This window comes from Rattus rattus, chromosome 4 (assembly GCF_011064425.1).
Source record: "Rattus rattus isolate New Zealand chromosome 4, Rrattus_CSIRO_v1, whole genome shotgun sequence".
NCBI lineage: Eukaryota > Metazoa > Chordata > Mammalia > Rodentia > Muridae > Rattus > Rattus rattus.
Window position 1 is genome coordinate 99,632,898 of NC_046157.1, and position 24,373 is coordinate 99,657,270.

Here is a 24,373-nt window from a genome sequence, read left to right on the forward strand (position 1 = left end):
TAGTACAGCAGAAATCAGGGAAAATCTAATCTTAGGATAACTTGAACCAAGTGCATGACATGTGTGTTAAAACAATGAAGAACGAACCTGAAGGTATGGGAAGCTGAGGAAGCCTCCCATACTCATTAGTTGGTAGAATTAACAGAAAAATGACTGTTCTACCAAAAGCAATCTACAGCTTCAACGCAATTCCCATCAAAATTCCAATGCAATTATACATGGAGCTCACAAGAACAATTTTCTGCCTTATATGGAAACACACAAAAAAACATAGGATAGCTAAACAAATCCCGAAAAAAAGAACTTCTGGATATTAGCTCCAATTTCAGGTTTTACTAAGGAACTACAGTAATAAAAACGGCATGGCATGGGCATAAAAAGCCAACTAATGATTAATGGAATGGAATCAAATATGCAAATATAAACCCATAAACCTGTGGACACCTGGTATTTGATAAAGCATCCAGAAATACGCCCTGGAAGAAAGACAGCATGATCAACAAATGGTCCTGGATATCTGCATGTTGAAAATTCCAAACAGACACATACTATTCACGCTGCAGAAAACTCAACTCCAAATGTATCAAAGACTTCAACATAAAACCAGATCACTGAACCTGATGGAAGACAAAGTGGGGAAGAGCCTTGAGCTCAGTGAAACAAGAGAAGGCCTTCTAACAGAATACCATTAGCACAGCACATGCTTTCAGTAAATGAGACCTCATGAAACTGAAAAGGGTTTGCACGGCCAAGGACACCATCATTCAGACAAAGTGACGGACCACAAAATAGAAAAGGATTGTTCTTTTTAACAACTGCACATTGTATAGAGGGCACCTATCTACAATACATAAAGAACTAAAAAAAAACTAGATATTAGGAGAGCAAATTAATCCAGTTTAAAAATGGGTTACAGATCTAAACAAGGAAACAGATTACAATTGATTACAGATCAAATGAGAAAATTTACCTGGCTGAGAAACAGAAATGTTCAGCGTCTTTTGACGTTAAGGGAATGCAAATGGGAACTTCTTTGCAATTTCATTTTACACATTCAGAATGGCTAAGATTAATAAAATGAGTGATAGCTTAGGCTGGCAAGGATACGGGGTGAACAGAACACTTGGCCACTGCTTCTGCGAGTGCAATGTCACTATGGAAACCACTGTGGTCATCCCTCAGGAGGATGGGAGCCAATTTACCTCAAGTTAAGATCCAGATATACTGTGCTTGGGCATATACCAAAAGGATGCTTCCTCCTACCACAGAGACACTTGCCCATTCATGGTCATTGGTGTTCCACTCCAGAACACCAGAAATTGGAAACAACCTACAAGTCCCCCAGCAGAAGAATGGGTAAACGAAACGTAGCACACATGCACATACTTAGCCATTAAAGAAATAAAACCATGAATTCCATAGGCAAGTGAATGGCACTAGAAGAAGTCATCCTGAGTGATAGGTCCCAGATCCAGAAAGATAAATATGATATGTATATGTTTACATGTGGTTAGTAGCTGTTAATTAATGATAATCGAGCTACAATTTGTAGAGCCTCAGGGGCTAGATGTAAGGCATGGGGCTGAAGCAGGGCAGGCAGATCTCTGTAGGACAGGGAAATAGAATGGGTGCATAGAGGAGGACTGGAACTTGAGGCTCACATGGGGAGATAGAGGGGAGAGGAGAGAGGAAATATGGGGAGAGACAGCTAAAATTAAGAGTTATTGGGGGATCATATGGGAACTCAATACAGTAGAAGCTTCCTAAAATACATACATACATGGAAGTGATCTGGATGAAATAATCAAATAATGAAGGAGAAAAGCATTCCTACTGGCTACCTTGTCATCAAATTAAGCTTCCAGTGCTAGGATTGGGTTGTATGTAATTGAATAGTTGGCCAAAGGGTCCCCTGGGAGTCCCCACACAAGCCAGGCTGTGTACAAGACAATAGGTTGCTCCTTTTTTTGGTCATTTCTTTTCTTTTCCTTTTATATTGGATATTTTTCATTTACATTTCAAATGTTACCCCTTTCCTCGTTTTCCCATCCATAAACCCCCATCCAATCCATCCCCCTCCCCCTGATTCTATGAGAGTGTTCTCTCCCCTTCCCACCTCCCTGCCTTGACATTCCCCTACACTGTGGGGTCCAGCCTTGGCAGCACCAAGGGTTTCTCCTCCCATTGGTGCCCAACAAGGCCATCCTCTGCTACATATGCAGCTGGAGTCATGGGTCTGTCCATGTGTACTCTTTGGATGGTGGTTTAGTCCTTGGGAGCTCTGGTTGGTTGGTATTGTTGTTCTTATGGGGTTGCAAGCCCCTTCGGCTCCTTCAATCCTTTCTCTAACTCATCCAGTGTGGACCCCGTTCTCAATGCAATTGCTGGCTGTGAGCATTCACCTCTGTATTTGTCATGTTCTGGCAGAGTCTCTCAGGAGACAGCTATACCAGGTTCCTGTCACCATGCACTTCTTGGCATCAGCAATATTGTCTGGGTTTGGTGGCTGTATGTATATGGGCTGGATCCCCAGGTGGGACAGTCTCTGGATAACCTTTCCTTCAGTCTCTGCTCCAAACTTTGTCTCCGTATTTCCTCCTTTGAATATTTTTGTTTTCCATTCTAAGAAGGACTGCTGCATCTACTCTTTGGTCATCCTTCTTCTTGAGCTTCATGTGGTCTGGGGATTTACAAATTAGCCAGGCCCCAGTGCTGATGACAGCGCCTACTCAACTCATTGAACATAAAGAGGTCGTGCTGGTGCCTACATCGAGCCTTCACACCTACTCTGCAAGCTACCAAAAGGGACATGTAAAACGCTAAGTCAGCCATAAACCCTTGGATCTACAATGTTCTCCTGCCTGCAAGATACGCTAAGGAAAAGATGACAGGAAGCTGGTTGGAGTGATGAACCAATATTTGATATGACTCACGGCTTATTCGAGGAGATGGGACTGTACCCAAAACTGCTTGGGTGACCAAGAACTGAGACAAGATGACCCAGGGCTCTAGAGTAAAACCAAATACCGTTGCTCTCATACAAACAAAATGAAAACGTAGCCAGACAATGACTCCTAATGACATTCTGCTGTTCTCGTCATTCACCTTCTTGTTCAGCCATCATCAGAGAAGCTTCCCTTGTGACAGATGGCACAAATACAGAGAGCCAAGCCAGACATTTTTTCAGAGATCAAGAGACCTTGGAACATTCAATCCTCGAGGTTATGTCTTCATCAAATCCCTTACCTCAGGAATCATGGAACCCTTTGGAAGAGGAGGCAGAAAGAGTCTAAGAGTGAGAAGGTGTGGAGAATACCAAGAAAATAAGAACTGACTGAACATGATCAGTGCACACACGAACTCACAGAACAGAGGCAGCAGGCACAGGGCCTGCACAGGTCTGCATTATGTCCTTTGCATATATATCATGGTTTCCGGTTTAGTGTTTTTATTGGATTCCCGATTGTGCCAGTGACTGTTTCTTGTGCTTTCTCTTGGGCTCCTCCTCCTCCTCCTCCTCCACCACTTCCTCCTCCTCCTCCTCCTCCTCCTCCTCCTCCTCTTCCTTCTTCTGCTTCTTCTTTTTTCTTTTCCCTTCTTCCTTTTTCCTTCTTTCTTTCTTCTTCTTCCTCCTCCTTCTTCTTCTTTTCCCTTCTTCCTTCTTCCTTCTTTCTTTCTTCCTCCTCCTCCTCCTCCTCCTCTTCTCCCTCCTTCTTCTCTTAGTTCTGGCCAATTCCAGTGTGTTAGTCTTTGTTTTATCATATCATATCATATCATATCATATCATATCATATCATATCATATTATTATAAGCCCTTAGAAGCCACTTTGTTTTCTAATGAGAGACAGAAAGGGAGTGGGTGTTGATGGGAAGAAAGATGGGGTGAGAAAGAACTGGTAGGAACAGAGGGAGGGGAAATTATAATCAGGATATATTATGAGAAAAAAATCTATCTTCTATTTCCTATAAAATGAAAATGAGAATTCTAAAATAACCTTGTGTCCTTGTATGAAATTCTTCTAGAATTTACTAAGTTCACTAACACTTTAATTAGTAACTTTTATTAAGTGAATAAGAAACAAGAATCACTGTGTTTGATTCTATGAACTAAGCTAGTCCATCTATCACTGGGGTGGCAGACCAGCATAGGAGTCAAAGGACTAGATAGTGACTGATACTGTCTGTTTCCCTAGACACTGAGGACATGTCCTCAGTAGGACACAGTCCATCAGTCCTCTGAATAGCTGGTTCAAGTCTCAGCTCCCATCCTACTACATAAACTCAAGAGCGTTACTTAACTTCTCTATATTTTAGTTTCCCAATGAATCAAATCAGAGTGACCTGTTATTAAAGCTATGTTATTAAGGAAGAAAATAACAGTGTGTTTCAGTCTTAGACTTTTGGTATGAAATTATGTAGCTCTATATTTCCTATTTTTTCTTTGTGAGACAATAATGGGTAGTTATATATTTTCACACTCCTATCAAATTCTACAGACACAATAAAACATTAAACATTGCTACTAGGTATTCTGAATTTTTTATAGATAATTACATATGTGATATGTTATAGCACTTAAATGTATACAGGCTATGATATAATGGACTGAGTCTAGAAACAAAAGACTAAAGTCATGGCTCTGTGACTTTGGTCAAACGATGTCTCTTGAAGCTTTGTTTCTTACCTGAAGCTCAAAGTGAGTAACCATGAACAACAACAACATGCTGTGATCTCTGTCAGAAGGCTGACTGATGACTACTGAGAGGGCTTCAATCTCTTTACTGTAGCCCCTCAAACAGTATGGGCTGAATAAGTAATTATCAGCAACTGTTTTTTTATTTTTCATGTTTTTCTTCTCTTTTTGAGGATCTTGTATAGCCCAGGTTGGCCCAGAAATATTGATATATTGACCAATGTAGTCTAGGAAGGCCTCAAGCTTTAGCTCCTGATTCTCTGACTCCATTTTTTCCAGTGTTGGTATTCTAGCTTTTGTGAACGCACCCAGTCGACTAGTCTTAACTATTTTAGTTATGCTTCCAATATCTGGGGGCAGGGGGTGAACAATATAAATATTTGATATTGCTTCAAAATTATTTCTAGTGGTGTCTCAGAGCAATGACTGTGGTGGTTTAAGTTTAGTGAGGAAATAAATTAAGACGAGAGAGAGAGAGAAAGAGAGAGAGAGAGAGAGAGAGAGAGAGAGAGAGAGAGAGAGAGAGAGAGAGAATATATGAAAGAATGAACACAAACGGGTCTTTTATCATTTGGGAAAGTAGAAAGGATATAACTAAAAACTAGTAAGGAAGGGATACATAAATTACCACCAGGGAGCTGTAAAAAAACTGCCGGTGACATAGGTGTGAACTCTGAAATATCTGTCTTCCTTTAAAACAGTAGTTATCACAGGTCTCTTTTGGATAGGTAGAAAGTCACTAAGAACACATTAACTTTTATGGAAAATTGAGTACCAATAAAATACATATATATGTGTATGTACACACACACACACACACACACACACACACACTTTGAAAAGCATCGCCTCAGGAACCTTCCGCATTAATGCATCCCCAGTCTTTCCAAACTGGACTTGGCTCTTATTTTAAAAGCCTTCCATCATTTTGCACTTAAGAGACCATGCTCCTGAAATGGCTTTATAAAACCATGAAGTTCTATAAAAAAGAGAGTGGTTCTTGACTTGTTGCTTTGTGGTTTAGGAAGTGAGCTTGTAAACAACTCCGGGGCAAAGAAAATGCTTTCTGTCTGTTGTACTCCTCAAAGAGAACTCAATGATTAGCTTTAAAGGGCACAGGCCCTTCTTAACCACTTAGCTAAAAGGTAGGTAGTAAGTGGTATCTATGAAAACAGAACAAAAGGACAGGAAAACACAGCACTGCCTTCAGTAACACTGCAAAGCCATTTAGAGAACAGAAAAAGACAAGGGCTGAATTTGCTTTCTGGAGCAAGGAATGTAGGACATCCTGAATATGATAAAAAGGTCTTCTAATGAGAGACAGAAAGGGAGTGGGTTTATCTGCCCCCAAGAACCATCACCGGAAGAGGACAATGGTATTCCACCATTGCAACACTTCTTGGAAAGAGGCACTCTCATTACTGCCACATCAATCCTGAAATTAAAATTAATATCTGGAGTAGAATCTATTCATTCTCCATAACACGGACCCAACTGGAATAAGAGAAGCCATGTACAGAAAGGATAGCACTATGTCGTGATCTGGGGCATGTGTGGAACCATCATTGACTCTGTAGAAACAGAGAGAGCCACAGTGGTAATCAGAACTCAGGGAGGGGAGAAGAGAGTGGATGGAAGTGTGTTAACTGTGTCAGAATACAGTGATGTTCTGGTCATCCGAGTGCATAGTGCAATGAGTACAGTTTCCATAGAGTTTATGGGGAAGCAAAATGATGGACTTTGGGCTGTGAGCCACCACACTTGAGACATTGCTGAGAGTGCACAAGGTCTTGGTTTTAATCCCCATTTATAAACACACACACACACACATCAATAAGGAGGACCTCAATAAGGAGGACCTCAATTTTTAAAATGATAAATGCTTAGGAAGTTGAAAACCATACTTGCCCTGACTTTATCATCGCATGGTATGCCCATATGTTATTACGTCATTTAAGTATGGAAAAGGACGATGCATGAATTAAAAAGCCAGTATCTGCAATGAACTCTTCAAATGTGGAAAACTCTGCTTTCTCATCCTCGTCAGAGAATTTAAAGCAACAGCAACACATGGTGTGCTGGCTAGATTTGTGTGACATGACACAAGCTGGAAGTCACTTGGGAAGTGGGGACCACAACTGTGAAAATGTGCACAGCAGATTAAAGATCCATGTATCTTACTTAGGGTTTCTAGTTTGCTGTGATAACCCACCATGACCTAAAGCCACTGGGGAGGGAAGGGTTTATTTCAGCTTATTGTATCACTGAGGGAAGTCCGGGCAGGAAGTCAAACAGGGAAGAAACCTGTGGATAAGAGCTATGGAGGAGTTCTGCTTACTGGATTCCTCTTCATAGCTTGCTCACTTTGCTTTCTTACAGCATGTGAGACCATAAACCCAATGGTAGTACTACCCCAAGAGAGGTGGGCCCAACCACCTCAATGGTCAACCAAGATAATGTATCACAGGTTTGCCTACAGCCCTATCTTAGGGAAGCATTTTCTCAATTTAAGCTTCTTCCTCTCCAGTGACTGACTCTAGCTTGTGTCAAGTTGATACGAAATTATACAATCTAATCTCATAGTTGTGCAAAGATAACTATGCTCATGATAATGGGTGAATCTTCTCATGATCACATAGCGCTTCTGTGTGTTTTGGAAAAGGTGGTGCAAGATGCCACGCGAGAAGACAGAGTAGTTTCTAGGCATCACACAAGCCAGAGAAAGGAACTGTTGTAAGTTTCAGCGTGAACACAGATTGTTGCTACTCTGGACTTAGAATTTACGGCATCCTGCTCAGACCCCGATGAGGAAACCATGGGTACTTTTTCTCCAGTAGTTTGCGCAGGTTCAGAGGCTCCGTCCTAAATCCATTTGCACCATTCTATAAATAATCTATAAATAATCCTCACGAAGCTTTACGCAACTAATTTCGATAACATTTTACTTTTTTTCTTTTCAGTTTCCATTTTACAGAAGATGAAAGAAACCTGAGTGGCTTTCTGGATGTAGCAGCTCTCTACAGGGGTTGTCAATCTTACCAGCAAGGGGTGTCACACAAGTATTGATTAACCCTCGGCTGTAATTTTTTTTGGCAGATTTCTAATCGATATCCTTTCCTTTCCAGAGCACGTTTTCACAGACGCCCGCCTTCACGTCTGTTATCAGTTTTCCCAGTGCACACTGTCGATCACGGATTTAGTTTTCTTTTTTTTTTTTTTTTGTTGCAAATTCTGAATGATTGAGAGTGTTATCTTAGGATGGTATTTGATATTTTTACATTTTCAGATTAACAAACATCTGTGCCATTTACATCTGTGTCCTCAATACAGCTGTAAACGCATACTCGTTATTTAAATTTTTATAATTCAATAGAATTGTGGGATTTTTTTTCTAGAAAATTAAGGGGAAACCAGGGTATTTCCATACAGGAAAAGATTCCTGGACCTCAGATGCTGCTGGATCCTTTCATTGTCTATAGTTCTATTCCTTCGGTGTGTTAAGTCTCACTAAGGCTCACCTTAGCATGCATCACTGGTTTTAGTTTTAAAAATAGAATCCTAATAATGTAAATAATTTTGTAATAAGTGTCACAATTTGCTGGCCAAGTAGCAAAAGGAATCCTCCAGATAGGAACTTAGTCGCTTATCTGAGATGAAGTTAAAATGGAGCTTCTGTTCCTAAGTATTATAAGTCCCTACCCTGTGCTCACCCCAACGAAATTTACGTCTTAGGCGCCTTTGCGTGTCTTACTGCATTATGTCCTTAAGGTTAATAGGGTTTTCTTATGGTTAACATGAAAACCGGTAACTTTCCAGAGATTAATCACTTTCTTATTAGATTAAGCAATGCTCATGGCGGGATGTTGAAGATTAATATTGTATAAATCATTATTGCTTCTCATAAATGCAAACACTTCTTCAGAAACTTCCTAACAAAACGTTACTTTGACTTCTACTAAAACGGTAAAATAGTTATGGTCAGCAAAAATGTCTATTTCCTCAAAAACCATGAAGTGCTGTTTATTGTTTGTAGAAGTGTCAATAGCTGTAGGTAATAGGGTTGAGTGAACGGTGGATGTGTACGGTGTGTTGCTTTACAAGCAGGGCACATGCAATGAGGGAAAAAAGGGGAAAATGAGATTCAGAAAAAAAAATTAGTCAAATTTCTTCTACTTATGGAAAATAATTGGGGGGGGGGGTCTGAGTCAGGACAGAGCTTATACCAAGCAGTAGATCATGAAAATTGAGAAGATAATTTAAGACCAGGGGAAAGGCTACACTAATGTAGTGAATGGAAGCTTTAGGGAGTGATTTTGGAACCTGAGGAAGGCACATTTGTCTGAAATGCTATAGGAAATGAAGCTACATCTGTTAAAGATGGGAAAGAATGAGATCTGTTTACTAAAGTCAGATAAAAAGTAGGACTTTCCTGGTTTGCACTGCTCATTGTTTTTGCATATGTTAGTGGTTAAGATATATTAAAAAAATGGCAGCACACACAGTTGAGGATGTAGAGAAAGGGGACATTTATTTATGCCTGGTGGGACTGAAAATTACTACTTCTGCTCTGGAAACCAGTGTGGCAGTTCCTTAGGATAATCAATCTACCTCAAGAGTCAGCTATACCACTCTTGGGTGTGTACCCAAAGGACTGTACATCCTGCTACAGAGACGTCTGCTCATCCCCGTTCACTGCTCATCGATTGATAGTAACCGGAAATTAGAAACATCTTTGATGTCCACCAACCCATGAATGAATAATAAAATGTGGTAAGTTAGTACAGTGCGATAAACTCAGCTGTTAAGAAAAATCAAATTATAAAACTTGCAGGTAAATGAATTGGGCTTGGGGGAAAAGTCATCCTGTATGAGGCAACCCAGATCACAAAAGACAAATAGTGTACGTTTTCCCTTATATGTGGGTGTTAGCTTTCAAAAATAAAAATAAAAACCAATGCAGTGTGGGCAGGGAGGCGAGAGGATAAAACATTATCAAAATATATTAGGTAGAAAAATGCTATTCAAAACTTTTATTAAGAAGATAAATGTGAAAACACTGCAAGTTAAAGTTTAATAATTCCAAAGGCATGGACTTTTCTCCGAATCCTGCACGAGGCAAGGGTAAATCCTGCATGAGGCAAGGGTAAAGGTTTGAAGGATCTTCACTTAGAGTGGGGTCTTTATTGTGGAGAACCATTGTAACAAGTAAGGGAGACTATCAATAAACACAGCAGAGATGAAAATGTAACAGAGAAGTATAAAAAAAGGACAGTTGCAGGAATTCATTCATGATTCTGAGGATTAGAGAAAAAAAAGCTGTAGAAACGATGCTTGCTCCCTCAGATCCTACGTCTAGGCACTGAGTCCTCGGTCTAGAGGCCAGGGTACAGAGTTTGCTCGACAGGACCCGATGCTAAGTGTTTCAGCATTGCCGGACACACATGGAGCATTTGCTACAAATGGCATGCAAATGAGGACCCGGCTGTATACCAGCTAAGCTGTATGCCTAGATGCCAAAGTCACGTTCATCAAATTTTCATGGATCACATAAAATGACAAAGTATTATTTTCATTTTCAATCATTAAAAACACGAAACTAAGCCCTTGGTCCTGCCAAGCCTGGACCCTGTCTGTAGGGGAATGTCAGGGTAGGAAGGGAGAGTAGTTTGGGGGGGAGCACCCTTATAGAAGGAGGAGGAGGGGGGATGGGATGGGGGCTTATGGATGGGAAACCGGGAAAGGGAATAACATTTGAAATGTAAATAAAAGAAATCCAATAAAAAGAAAAGAAAACCCACGAAACTAGTGATTTCTTCTTGGACACATGAAATCTCTGAAGCTTTTGGTTGCTACCCGATCTCATACGGGACATTTGGGGAACACATGGGAGAGAGCTTGGAGAGAGAGAGACCAGATCATTGTCTTGGGAATTCTCCTAGATGACATATACAAAACTTCAAGGAGTCCATGTATTCGGTTCAGTGTGTGTAAAAGGTACCTCAAACAAGCACTTGCCAGAGTCACATTTAACTAGGTCTCAAAGGGGGACCGGACTGAACGACTTTTAAAATACTCAGTTTAAAATACACACACACACACACACACACACACACACACACACACACACACACACACAAACTCACTCATATATTAGATCTGAAAATTGGTGCCACAGACCATTAAGCAAAGTAACTTGCCCTGAGCCATATTCCTAGTTCAGATACTTCTGCTTGACTTTGCCTGTTTTTCTTTTACTTCGGGCTTCAGAATCATTATAAATGCTTAATATTATAAGATAATGTCATGGTTGTCTGATCGTCGTCACCATCATCATCGTCATCATCACCACCACCACCACCACCACCAGCACCACCACCACCACCAGCACCACCACCACCACCATCAAACACTTGTTTTCTGTCGAGCACTTTGCTCGACTGTTCGGCAACATTCTCATTAAACTGCCATTCCAGTTTTCTGAAACAGAAACCGTTTATTCCATTTCACCATCGAAGAACCTGTCCTTGGGAAAGCCTTCAACTTTTCTTTGTTTCTCCTATATTCTTCTCTTTATACATTTTAAACTTACTAAAACGAATGTGATGATTTCAGTTGGTTCTTTTTAATTTTTTACACACTGATTATCCTCAAAGAGCACTAAAACATGTCCAAGAAACTTCTAAATCTCCACATGATCAGAATTTATAAACATGACCTGTTCCCTGCAAGGATCACGAGCCTTTCCCTTCACTGTTGGCTGATTCCCTCCTCCCTCCCCCTCCCCTCCCCTTCCCCTCCCTCCTCTCCCTTCCCTCCTCCCTCCTCCTTCTCCCCTCCCCTTCCCCCCTTCTCCCTGTCCCCCTCCCCCCTCCTCTCCCCTCCCTCCTCCCTCCTTCTTGTCCCCTCCCCTTCCTCCCTTCTCCCTGTCCCCCTCCCCCTTCCTCCCTTCTTCCTGTCCCCTTCCCCCTTCCTCCCTTCTTCCTGTCCCCCTCCAGTCCTCAGGCACAAAGGCTTTATTCTAGGTTCCCAATCTCTCATTCCCCCAAGCACCCTGGCACTGTAAGCAATCATCTCAAACAACCTCTGTTTTACAGAGAAGATAGGACACAAGATAATAGGACAAAAACAAGTGTGATAAGCCTACAGTTGTTCAAAAAAGAGGTATATAAGGTTTGCAGTGGGTGGAAACACTAAATGAAAGTCTGATGAAGTGATTCAAATTAGAAACCTTAATTGAATCTTCAAAGAATTGTGGCCTTGGACAAGACCCTGGACCCTGTAAGGTAACAATTAGACCAATGGGGATTTAATAGTTTTGAGACTGGACTAGTTAATAAAAGTGAAGTAATTTAAAACCAAGATAGATGTAGTGATTGTCCAACAAAACTTAGCTATTATTGCTGATGTTTTTCTCAATATTGTAGAAAGGTTGATTATCAACATAAATTCATACTGAATATTTAATTAACAGTAATATTGCATACATCTTCATCCCGCTTTTCTGTTTTCATTGTGTAAACATTAATACACAGACAAAAGAATCTTTAAGACCATTCTGTTGAATGAAGATGCAGTAACGTGGTCATCTACGTAAATATCATAGAATACTCATCTACTTAAACATGACACACAAATTTCTCAGTCCTCCAGCTATCCAAAAGGTTCTGTTCAGTTTGAAGTTGACCTCATGTTGCAAAAAACTAACCAGGGAACATAGGGGCCCACAGAGACTGAACCACTAACTAGATAACACGCATGGGGCAGACCTAGTCCCCCTACACTTATGTAACAATTGTACAGCTTAGTCCTCATGTGAGACCTCTCACAGCAGGAGCAAGTCTCTGACTAGGTTGCCGCCGTTGGCCTGCCCTTTCCTAACTGGATGACTTTGTCTAGCCTCAATAGAAGATGCGTCCAATCCTACTACAACTTGATATGTCAAGGCAGATTGATATGCATGGGAGGTCTCCTCTTCTCTGAAGAGAAAGGGAGTGGGGCGTAGGGGAGGAATGATAAGAGGAACTGTCTGGGAGGAGAGGAGAGAGGAGGGCTTCATTTGGGATGTAAAGTAAATAAATAAATGAATTAATGAAATAAAAGAGTAAAACAAAGAACATGAGATTATAATTGAATTCTATCCATTTAAACAAACCATGCTTTTAATCTTTATTTTTTAAAATGACGTAAGTACACTTAAAATGATTTTCAGCACATGCCACTAGATTCTAATATGATATTTTAAAGGACCCCTAACAAACTTACTTTCATGCTCAAAACAAGTGCATTGTATATAAATATCCATTCTATTGTAATCATTTTCTTTTATCCATTCTCCAGCCAATCTAGAAGTCTTTCTACATCTTAGCCAAACTCAAAATTTATAGTTGAGGGCAAGGAAAAGAACAAAAATAGCACAGGGGGAGTGTGCTTGAAAATACTAGTCCTTATTAGGACGTCTGCTCTGGAGATGAGTTACGAGAGCTGAATTGGACCTCTATTAACAGAAGTGAGTTCCTGAGCCAGACAGCAACAGTAAATAAAGGAACCCGTGCTTACATTCACTTGATGGCTTTGCACACTGGGGATGTGTTTCTGGCACCGATATCCCACGTTCAGGAAACAAAGCCCACAAAACGCTATGTTCCTTAGAATGTTTTCCTTGTGAGGTTAAATGAATCAAACAAATGAGGCACGGATAAGGAATTTAAATTTAAGTGAGATTTTCAGCCACTGTAGCTTCCAGTTTCTGTTTATTCTTTTTTTTTTTTTAAAAAAAAAACAACTTTATTTTGTAAGTGCTTTTGGCCTCTTGTGTAAATAATAAATAAAATCAAGTAGATTTTTCCCCCCTCTCTCAAAAACCCTCAAAGACTACTTTAGCCTTTCTTGCCAGCACTTATAAACAGACTTTGGTGAGAAATAAAGACAGAGCATCTTCACCGAGCAGGACTCCTCTTGAAAGGGAGACACAGGTGTTAGCCTGGGCTACTTGGAGAAGCAGCACCTGAGGTGTGGTGCAGAGCACTGTGTTTTCCTGACGTAAAGAAAGTGTGTGTCTGGGCAGGAGCTCACACAACTCACTTTGTAATTTGCTTTCTCTTCCCCTAGGGAAGAAAAAACGAATAAAGATTAGCAAAAGGGGATTTAATATTCTCAACAGTTTCCAGGCAGGATTTCCATCTAGGGACAGTGAGACTTTTAAAATGTTTCCTTGACCTCGTGGGGAAACCGACAAAGTTAAAAGTTATTTCCTGGGGTCTGAGTTACATATATTTCCACTTTCTTTGGTAGAACATACACAATTTTGTTACTTCCTACCTATGGTTTTATCTTGAGAGGTCACCGCTATGCAGTGGGAAATCAGGAACTCTGAATACCCAACGACAGAGAACTCCTTAGAATATTTAATTATTTCCTTACTGAAAAATTTCTCGTAGAATACTAAACAATGCCTATTGTTTTATTTTATTACTGGACCTCCTGAAATGTTTCATCCTTTTGATAACAATGGGATGGTTATTTAATTTCAAAGAGATGAATTAGCAAGAGGAAGGTAAAGTCTTTTAAAAAACATATCCAAGGGGCTGGAGAGATGGCTCAGTGGTTAAGAGCACTGACTGCTCTTCCAGAGGTCCTGAGTTCAATTCCCAGCAACCACATGGTGGCTCACAACCATCTGTAATGGGATCTGATGCCCTCTTCTGGTGTGTCTGATGACAGCTACATTGTTGTGGGATGATGTCATACAGGTGAGGCAGGTACAAGATAGAATGAGGCCTGTCATTGGATGAGGAGGAAGGAAGGGCGGGAGAAAAGGTTGAGGGAGGAGGAGGAGACTGGAACGGAAAGGACAAGAGACGGGAGGAGACTGGAAGAAGAGCTGCCGAGAGAACATGGAGGCTGATGTTAAGGTTCCATGCTGTACCTTCACAGGTTGTTATAAATGTTCTTAAGGGATGGATGTTTACAGAGCTTTTTATGTTTAGGTGGGCAATTATATCTTATCAATTGGACCAGACTTATTGGGTTGTGTGTTCTTTAATGTGGCGATTTGACTTTGGGAGAGTGTGGCGGCAGAGACACTGGGCCACCACCGAGTTGGGATGTGTATTTCTGGCAAGATATCTAGCAGTGCTGGATCTAGTTGGGGTAAAAGAAAGCCATTTTCTATAACTTTACAGCAACATATTGTACTCATAAATATATAAATAATCTTTAAACAACATAATCAAAATATAAGTGAGGATTTACCCATCGAAATAAGATTGGAAAATAGGCATCCAAGGGCAGAGCATTGGTTTTCTCCAGTAAGAAAAATATTTAGTCTACTGAGAGTCAAATTAATCCCAAACAGATGAACTTACCAAGCAAGTTTATGAGTCTAGACCTCAGGCTGGGAGTGGAGAAGGATAGGAAATTTATTCAGCATACTCAAGTCCCTAGGGTCTGTGCCAGCCATCAGTATATTAAAAAAACAATGAAGAACTCTTTTTAATTCAAGGATCTTGGGGGTGATCTTTAATGGCTCACATCAAGGACACCATGGATGTCAGGGGGGAGGGAGGGCAGATAACTATATTATATAACATGGATAACCAAATATAGCCATGGCATCAGCAAAGAGCTTGGGACATAGCTCAAAGGCATAGACAGTACAGCCCAGCATGTGCTTTGAGCTGCTGTTGTGGTACACATTTGTCACTCGGCACTCAGGAGAGTGAGGCCGGAAGAGTGAGGCCTGGAGTGTGGGGCCATCCTGGTTAGTTCTGGTCCAGTGTGAGCTACACAGTGAGATCCTGTCCCCAAACTCACAAGAACACGAAGACCAAAAAGGACAATAGAGTGGCCCAGCTGCCTGCTGGGACAGCGTCCGGGTGATCCCTGGTAGTTTATTCTGTTGTTGTTTGTTTGAGTTTACTTTTCAGGGGATTTGCATTTTCCAGACTCAGAAGAATTCACATGTAATTTGTATCATTTAATTTTTGCAATCCTCCCCGGCTCCACTCCCTGTCTACCACCAGGTAAGCGCTGATCAAAGGCGTCTATGATGCGAGCTCGTTCAGTTTTCAACAAACCTGGTGTAATACGTTTCTTTACATCAACCCTGTCTTCTGGAAGTTTGACTATTTATTTATTTACTTATTTACTTATTATTTCATTTAGTGGGTTTTATCTTTTCTTCTCTCCACTGAGAACTTATTTTTTTTTCCAATCCATCCTCAGTTTCCTCTCTAGCTGAACAACACCCATACCTATGGAGGGTGGAAGTAGAGAGAACGCGCACGTGCGCGCGCATGCGCACAATGTCTTCCTCAGTTACAAAGCATGGTGAATTAAAAATGATCTAGAAAGTGATGATACAATTAAAGGAATGAAGACTCGACACAGCTGGTCTTTACTCCCCAATGATAAACTTTGAGAAGATAAATTCATTGCGATTACCCCTGGTTGCTTATTTTTCTATCCATGAATTCATTTGGATGAGCAAACTTCAGAGATGGTGGGGATGGCCGTGGCTCATCTCCATGGCGCTCACTCTAGCCCCATACTTTGGATGACTCTCCCATGCAGCATCTGCTATCCTGCCTCCTTCATCCCTGATGAGATCACCATCCCGATTCTAGACTGGATGTGGATATGAGGTGATCTTTGTGGAGAGAATTGAGGCAGACAAGAAGGAGGGTGGGGTGACCTTCCATTTGTTGCAAGCGTGTTTCACACTGGGGACATCCTCTACCCTAACTCTCATTTGTCCGTGAAAAGGAAGTCGAGGAAATGTCTCAGTCCCTAAATCCTGAGGTGCCCTGTCAGCCGCTACTCACTTTGAGATTCCTGTAGGACAACCAAGAGAACTTCAAGCTTGTACCTTCCTTGCTACTCTTCTTGGTCCTCCATTGATTCCCAGACCCTGTTGCTTCCAACCCTATTGCCTATGTTGTCTCCTCTCCTCAACACTTGTCTTTCCCTAGGGATGGCATCTTGTATTCTGCTGAGCTATATTCTGAACACATTAATTTCTTCTTTTAATTCTTTGAAATTTTGTTTCCAGTTATATTTGATTAGCGAAAAGCATTAAGCATGATTGATACCTAGATTCACTATTTAGAATCCTCCTGGTTTATACTACTCTCCTAATATAAAAATACTGGATTCTTAAAAAGTTATTTTCTATTTTAATCTTAGATAATGTTTTGGAGTGAATTTAATATTTAATATGATTAAAATTAAAATATCCTATCAGAATGAGTAATTATTTAATCAAAGCTCATATATTGTGCAATATACAAAAATGTATATCATTTATATTAACACATACATTAATTATATACATATATATTGAAAGTATTAAATGTAAATTGCAATAACCTGTATGCAGTATATATAAAAGAATTGTGTATTTATATACATTTTCTGTTATTTTGGTTTTCTGAAAAGTAATTTTGCTTGAGTGTGAACAAGAATCCAAAATACTCCTTTGTGCATACTTGCTGCCATAGAAACTAAACCAGGAAACAATGCTCTTGAGGTCAGTCACTTCTGATGGGACTAAACTCTTTTTCTGGGTACTTTACATTTTCCAAACTGTGTCATCTGTGGCAGCACAGAGTGAGGACCTGTGATGCAGACTGGCTGCAACAAGTCCTACAGCCAAGTCTGATTTCTACAGTAAAAACAAGTAGACATTTATAATAAACACAAGTTCCAGGTTGTTTTAAAATATTAGTAATTTGAGAACCATTGATCAAATCGCTTCATTACAAAGTCTCACAGAACTTATTCCATTGCCATTCAGGCTCTCTGAAGTTCACCGCTAGGCAAATGCTAACGTTTTTATTGTATAAGAACAACAAAAATCAAATCAGGAATCTTAGGCTTGATGCACACTAGGTAAGGGGTGGGGAATAATAGCCCCGGAGAAGGGTTTAGAAGAAACTGTAAAAGAAGAACAGTGTTCTACAGTATTTTAATTACAAAAGCTTCCATATTCCTTAAAGGGCGGGTTAAAAACTGAGAAATGGGGGAAATTCCAACTCGTTCAAAGGGGAAATCAAAACGTGGCCGTAGTTGTTTGGCAATAAAGAATACAGGAGTGTAAATCAAAAAAGATGGTAGAGCATGACATAATAAATAGTGAGACTGCTTAGAAGAAAAAAATTGTGAATTTTAGTGAATTCTACAGAGATGAGAGGAAACCACGAGCACGGGATGGAAGAGGGGGAGACAGGCTTTGCCTGAGGCCACAGCAATGACAGTAGAGCGTTCCCGACATCTATCACTTGCTGTGTTGAAATCAAGGTGAGATTTAAGGGTAGATTAATAAAGAAATTTTAAAAAAATCAATAAAATAAAGAAAGAAATTTTATTTATTAATTTTAGTCATTTCTTTAAGACACCTGGAAAGTTCACAGCTGGATGCCCAGTACCATCTGCTGATGGGGCTGGGAGCCAACAGAGAGGTAAGGGAGGCCATGAGACAGAGGTGTTTGCTATTTTCTCTTCCTATTCCAATATTCTTTCTGCACCTATGTATTGCTGGCAAATCTCACAAAGCAATGTACTTCACATAAGTAGTTAATGGTGTATGTTACATGGAAGGTAGGCATTTTGTAGAACTCAACACATAACCATGGTTGGAATCAAATTTAAACCAAGAAAGCAAAGGAAAGTGTTCCTATAAAAATTATCTAAACCTATGATGATGCACCTAAGTTGTTTCTATACAAATTTAAGAAAATTATTTCCAGCTAATGAAGAAATTAACTAAGGGGAGATGGGCAGAAGTCATGAAGAGAAGGAACAGGGATTAGGAGAGAGCACAGGGGAAGGATAAATAATATTCATTTATATAAATGAATGAGACATAGAAAAAAAAATCTTCCCAAACTGTAGCATTTCATATAGGCCACACGGGTTTCTTTATATGGCTTTTAAGAACATTTCCACTGAATCCAAGTGGTAACATTTTTCTTTCAATAAAAATATTAGTATCTGGGCGTGGTGGTGCTCATTAATCCCAGCACTCGGAAGGTAGAGGCAGGTGGATCTCTGTGAGTTCAAGACCATCCTGGACTATATTGCAAGTTCTGGGACAGCCAGGGCTATGTAGGGAGACACTGTCTCAACAGACTATTTAATTTTTGTGTCTGTTCGCATGTGTCTGTGCCACATGCCAGGGCACGCAAATGGAGGTCAGAGAACAACCCAGAGTTGGTTTTCTCCCTCCACCTGTGTGTGAATTTGAATGGTCAAGCTTTCACTGCAAGTACCTTTCCTTCCCAGCTGAGCCATCTCCCTAGGCCAGGCTAAAATCTGATAATCAAAGCCTCTCTTTCCACACCTTACGCTGCAGAGCACAAGAACATAGAGACAGGTAGGGAGGAAGCACTGCTATAAAAAATGTGTCCCAACAAAATAACACACAGGGGAACCGCTGCCTGCTCCACTCTTCTTTAAAAACAAAACAAAACAAACAAAAAAACCAAAACAAAGAAACAAAAAACCCAATACCAAGGCAGGTAAATAGTTGCCCTATAAACACAGCAAACAGCGACTTATCCCCCGGGATGTTAACCCATCCCAGTACTCTGTTCCTTGGTGTTTCAGAAACACTTCTGCAGCCGTAGACTGTGTGCACCAGTCCAGCAGTTAAGAGGCAGAAAAAGTCTTCTAATTTATTTGTCAACATAATCCCACAGAATGTTGTTTAAAAGAGATATTCTAGAATGCCGAGTGAGCTTTGAGATGCTGTGAAAGCCTTCTTACCCAAGTAAATCCTGTGACCACAAGGATATTGTTATTCAGGGGGAGAAAAGGAAGCAATAATAACGGGGAAGAGAAACATGCTTGCAGGTCAAATTGTTTCACAATTTCCTTTACTTTTGCTTTGATCTAATATGAAGGTAGTAATGGTTTATGTAACATGTAAAAATCAAATATTATGAAGTTTTACGCGGTGCTTTATTGTATTTTGAAGTGCGAAATCCATGACCCCTCGCTTCTTGTTTGGATGTGTGCACAAATGAGCATACCCCCGGGGTGCACTTCTTAAGATCTGACTCCATAAAGAAAACCTGGAGCACACCATTTACATGCAAACATTCTTTGCATAAATCCACTGACCCGTTTTTTTCTAAAGTAAAAACTGCCTCTGTGTTTCCACTTGCTTTGTTGCACTGAAACCCTTAACAAACGGAGCTCAAGTGCATCCACACGGAGCCCTGAAGGTTATATTTCGAGTTGCACAAGTGACCTTTTCCACAAAAAGTACGGGCATTCGCCGCCTCGAGGGCGCGCATGTGCGTTAAGGAACATTTTGGAAATCAGAATCGCGTTGCCTTTCTCGTACATGAACCAATTTAGCGGTCAAACACTTCTTTGCATTTCCTTGCGTATTTGTAAACATGGCTTTTGATATTCGATCGCTCTACAGGCTAACCAACAGTTACCTTCTTCGGTGAGCTGCACAGAAGGAAAAATAAAGACCGCGCATTTAGCAGATTTTTTTTTTCAGAGAGAAAAAGAGAAAGCACATACACACAGCAAGTCCTGGCTCGAAGGCCACAAACCCCGGCATCTCCAACGCAGCCCACAAGTGGGAGGTGGAGAGCCCTGGGCTCACCTGTCTGGCTGAGCTGTGACGTGCTCCTGCTTCTTCGAGACACAATGGCTACCACTTTGGCGCTCAGGCTGGATCTTCGTTTCTTTCCACCGGCTCCGACTGTACCCACGGCCGTGTCCGACTGGCTACCGTCATTACGTTCCAGTGTATACATCTCTCCACTTACACTGGTGCTCTTGATGATGGCTCTTCCTGAAGTCCCCATCCGTCTGCCTTGCATTTTGGGGGTAAATGAACTATATTTACAAAGTAAAAACATATATGCATCCATAAATTACAGGTCAGCATAACTGAAACACTAGAACTAAGTTTTCTTTTCTGAAATAATCCAGACACATTAGTTTTCAGGTGGAAGAGACGGCTGAGAACTATAATAGGTTTTCAGATCGGATCACTTTTATCTCTAAAATAATATTTATTTTATGTGCATGGATGAAGGTGAGAGGCAATCTAAATAAACCCAGTGCCCGTGGGAGTCAGAAGAGAGAGAGAGCATCAGACCCTTGGAACTGGAGTGACAAATGGTCGTGAGACTTCTTTGTGGTCACCTATACAATGGTATTTAAATTAAAGGGGGAGCTACACAGAGATGAATTCAGGAAGATGGAAGGGAGTGGCCAGAAAGACCAGAAACTCTAGGGTGTTCGAATCCCAGGGATTTCATATTAAAAGCCAAGACTGTCTTTTGATGAGAACAGTTTGGAACATTTAATCCTTTTCTGCACTGGTTCAACTGGACAGCATCAACGTACTGACAAAAATGAAGACATCGTTGAGGTGTTAGGGTCTATCTCAGGGCCTCACACACACTAGACAGGGACTCTACTACTGGGCTGAACCCGCCCCCAATGAGTGAGAAGGCTTACCATCTCTCGTTCTGTTTTAGATGGTTTGTAGCTCATTTTTTCTAAACAATAAGTGAGAAAATCACACGACTAGTCCAAAGCTGATGTGTATATGGTCTATAGCAACAACTCTATCTGTAGCAGCAAGCACAAGTTCAACATGGGTCTGCACCAGATCCTCCGTGTATATATTACATACTATAATGTATATTATATATAATACAGCTTTCGGCTTAGTATTTTTATGGGACCCCTGGTTGGTTCTCTGACTCTCGTGTTTGCTCTCGAGACTCTCTTCCTTCTGTTTGGTAGCACGTCCAACATCGATGTGATAGATTTTGCTTCATCGTATTATATTTTGTCATGTTTGGTTCTTATTTCTTGTTCTTTTCTAATGGGAGACAGAACAGGAGTAGATCCAGAGAGGAAAGGATGTGGGGAGGAGCTGAGAGGAGAAGAGGGAGGGGAAACTAAAATCGGAATCTATTATATGAGAAAAGAATCTATTTTCAATAAAAGTAAAAAAAGAATAAAATACCCACTCTAATACTTTCTCTTTTAATATGTGTTATCACTAAATTCTTCTGTGCCCCCATTAATTAATCATTTGGATGGACTATAATTCTATATTCTCTTCAGGCACACTCTCACTCTCACCATTTCCTATTACTAACTTGCCCAGTTCTGTGTGGATCTATACAAACTGCCAAGATCGGTCCCTTTCACAGTCATAAATTCTCCACCCTCAGTCGAACACTTCTAACTAAGAAATCAGCAGCGTTGGGTATCAGCGGCTTCTGTGCACAGGGATGGAGGGCAGAGTCAGCCTTATATTGTCTTCCTCAGAAGCTCTCTGCTTTCCTTTTGGAGAAAGGGTCTCTCACTAGGGACTGAGGCCCACCAGTTAGCCTAGGCTGGTTGGCCAGAGGGCCAACATCTGCCTATCTCTGCCTTCCAAAATGTGGGATTGAAAGGCCACCTTTCCTGGCTTTTTATGCAGGTTGTGAGAGAATCAAAGTCAGTTCCTCGGGCTTGTGGGTCAGCCAGTTTATCAGCTGAGTCCTCTTCCTATTTACTCATCAGTAGATTTTTTTTAAACACATTCTGTCATTGGTTTTTCAGTCTCTCTTGATTATTTTCCATTTTATAGTAAGGTATAGTAGGTAAAGAATTACAGTAAGGAATTTTTTTTTGTATATGGTCTATATCATATACAAACCAGAATAGTACAAAATAAACATAGGCTAAGCTCTATCTTCAGCCCCAACACTTCATTTAAAGATGTCTGCAGGATTGAGGCCTCTGGCACATGGAGCAGATGTGCAGCTTGGTCTTAATGTGGGACCCCAACAACTGGAGTGGAGGCTCTCCCTAAATCTTTGCCTGCCTATAGGTCCTGGTCTCCTAACTAGGCTGCCTGGTCTGGCCTCAGTGGGAGAGAAAGTGGCTAACCCTTATTTTTTCCTGATTTCCATACATGGAACTCTGTTATAGCTCTCAGCTTCCATGGAAAAATACTAACATCATTGCCCCTTGAACTTTTAGCTAAGATCAAGTACGAAGTGCCATTCCTCCAACAGTACTACTTTGAAACTCAGAGCACCATCCCCTCACGTCATGATGGAGCTTAAATGTGAAAATACGTTTAGGAAGGGTTCAAAACCTTTTCACGAATATTTGATTTTAACAAGGCGATATTTATGGAATGTTGGGAAATGGTTTTGGAATAACAGAAATGTGGGCAGCAAGAGTTGCCATGTGAGAGGTCTGCAGTAAGAAGTTACAGTAAATAATTGTACAAAACAATCTAAAATTATTTCTCCTTGGAATCTGAAGTACTTGTTTAGATGCTTACAATGGTTTTTACGTAAAGATATCTACAGCTCTCTACAAAGCTTGGAACATCTATGATGTTCAATGAGAGAGGTCAAGGCTTTTCAGCTCAAATCAGTCTGATTCGGGAATACAAGTTCATGGCTTTGGTAGAAATAAACTTTCCACACCACCCTGCCCCGTTTCTTCACTTTATTCATTCGGCTTCTGTTGCTCTCCAGAAATAGTGGTGATCCTGGATTGCGGAAGATAACAGCTATACAATTCATCAAACATGGAGAAATCAAGCTAGTGCCTGCCCAGAGCCTTCCCCTTACTGACGAGTGTTCATTGTTACTGGAAGCTACTCTTCACCCTACCAAAGGACAAAGGTAAATAACAGCGCAGTCACAAGCCTTTTCATCTATAACGGTGACCTGCCTGCAAGATGCACCACTACATTAGTGGCAAAAAGCTTGTGGGAGTAGCCAGTTTAAAGTCCACTCCAAGAGATAGAATTCATCCCCAATATGCTCAGGTGGCTAAGGACCTGAAATCAGATAGACAGGAACCTAGGGTACAACCAAATACTCTTCTGCCAAAGGAAATAGAAATAAAATGGCCCCCTGATGGCATTCTTCTCATACAAAGACCCACAAACAAACAATGGCAGACAGTCAAAGACCTGGAATACTTGACCTTAGCCAAGAGGCTAAGAAGCAATGAATTACTTTTTAACGAAAGTTGAGAGCTTCCACTTCATGAGGAGAAAACGGATGCATGTCCATTTAATTGACGGAGTTTATTTAATTGAAAACTTATTTTCAATGGAGAAAATGTGTCACCATCAAATCCCTCCCCTTGGATCTGAGGGAACCCTACAGAAGGGGAGACAGAAAGAGGGTATGGAGTAAACAAAGCCCACTAAGCACATTAGTATCTACACACACACATGAGCTCATACGAAGAAGACAACATGTACAGGGGGTGGGGTGCACAGGTGTGGACCGAGTTGAAACCTGGTGCTAACCCAGAATCCCTCTCTGCTTGAAAACTGCTCCAATGGAGTCTCACTGGGTCTATGAACCACTCTTAAGACCAGAACCTGTGTCCACAAATGACCAAAACAAAATGAACTCAATGTCATTGGAAGTTGCCTCATAGTCTGGGCTTCTCTGTCCTCTCACAGGTCCTTTGAGTATATATTAAGACTTTTCATTTTGTGTTTTTGTAGGGCTTCTGTATGTGCACATGTGTGTGTCTTTGCATCTCTGGGTGCTTCCTGTGCTTTCCTTTGTCTCGTTGTCTTCTGTTTGTAGTATTCTTGTCTTTATTTTACGTTATTACATATTAGACGCCATTTAACATTCTACTAAGAGAAGGACAGGATGTGGATTCTGATG

At 40.8% G+C, this 24,373-nt stretch overlaps 1 protein-coding gene across 1 annotated transcript in view; it reads right to left on the reverse strand.

Moving 5' to 3' along the window:
* Rims1 (regulating synaptic membrane exocytosis 1) overlaps positions 1-24,373 on the reverse strand; it is a 497,773-nt gene that overhangs the window by 39,757 nt on the left and 433,643 nt on the right. Inside the window, 1 exon segment of the mRNA XM_032900856.1 lies at positions 20,314-20,549. Coding sequence (XP_032756747.1) covers positions 20,314-20,549 — 236 coding nt within the window.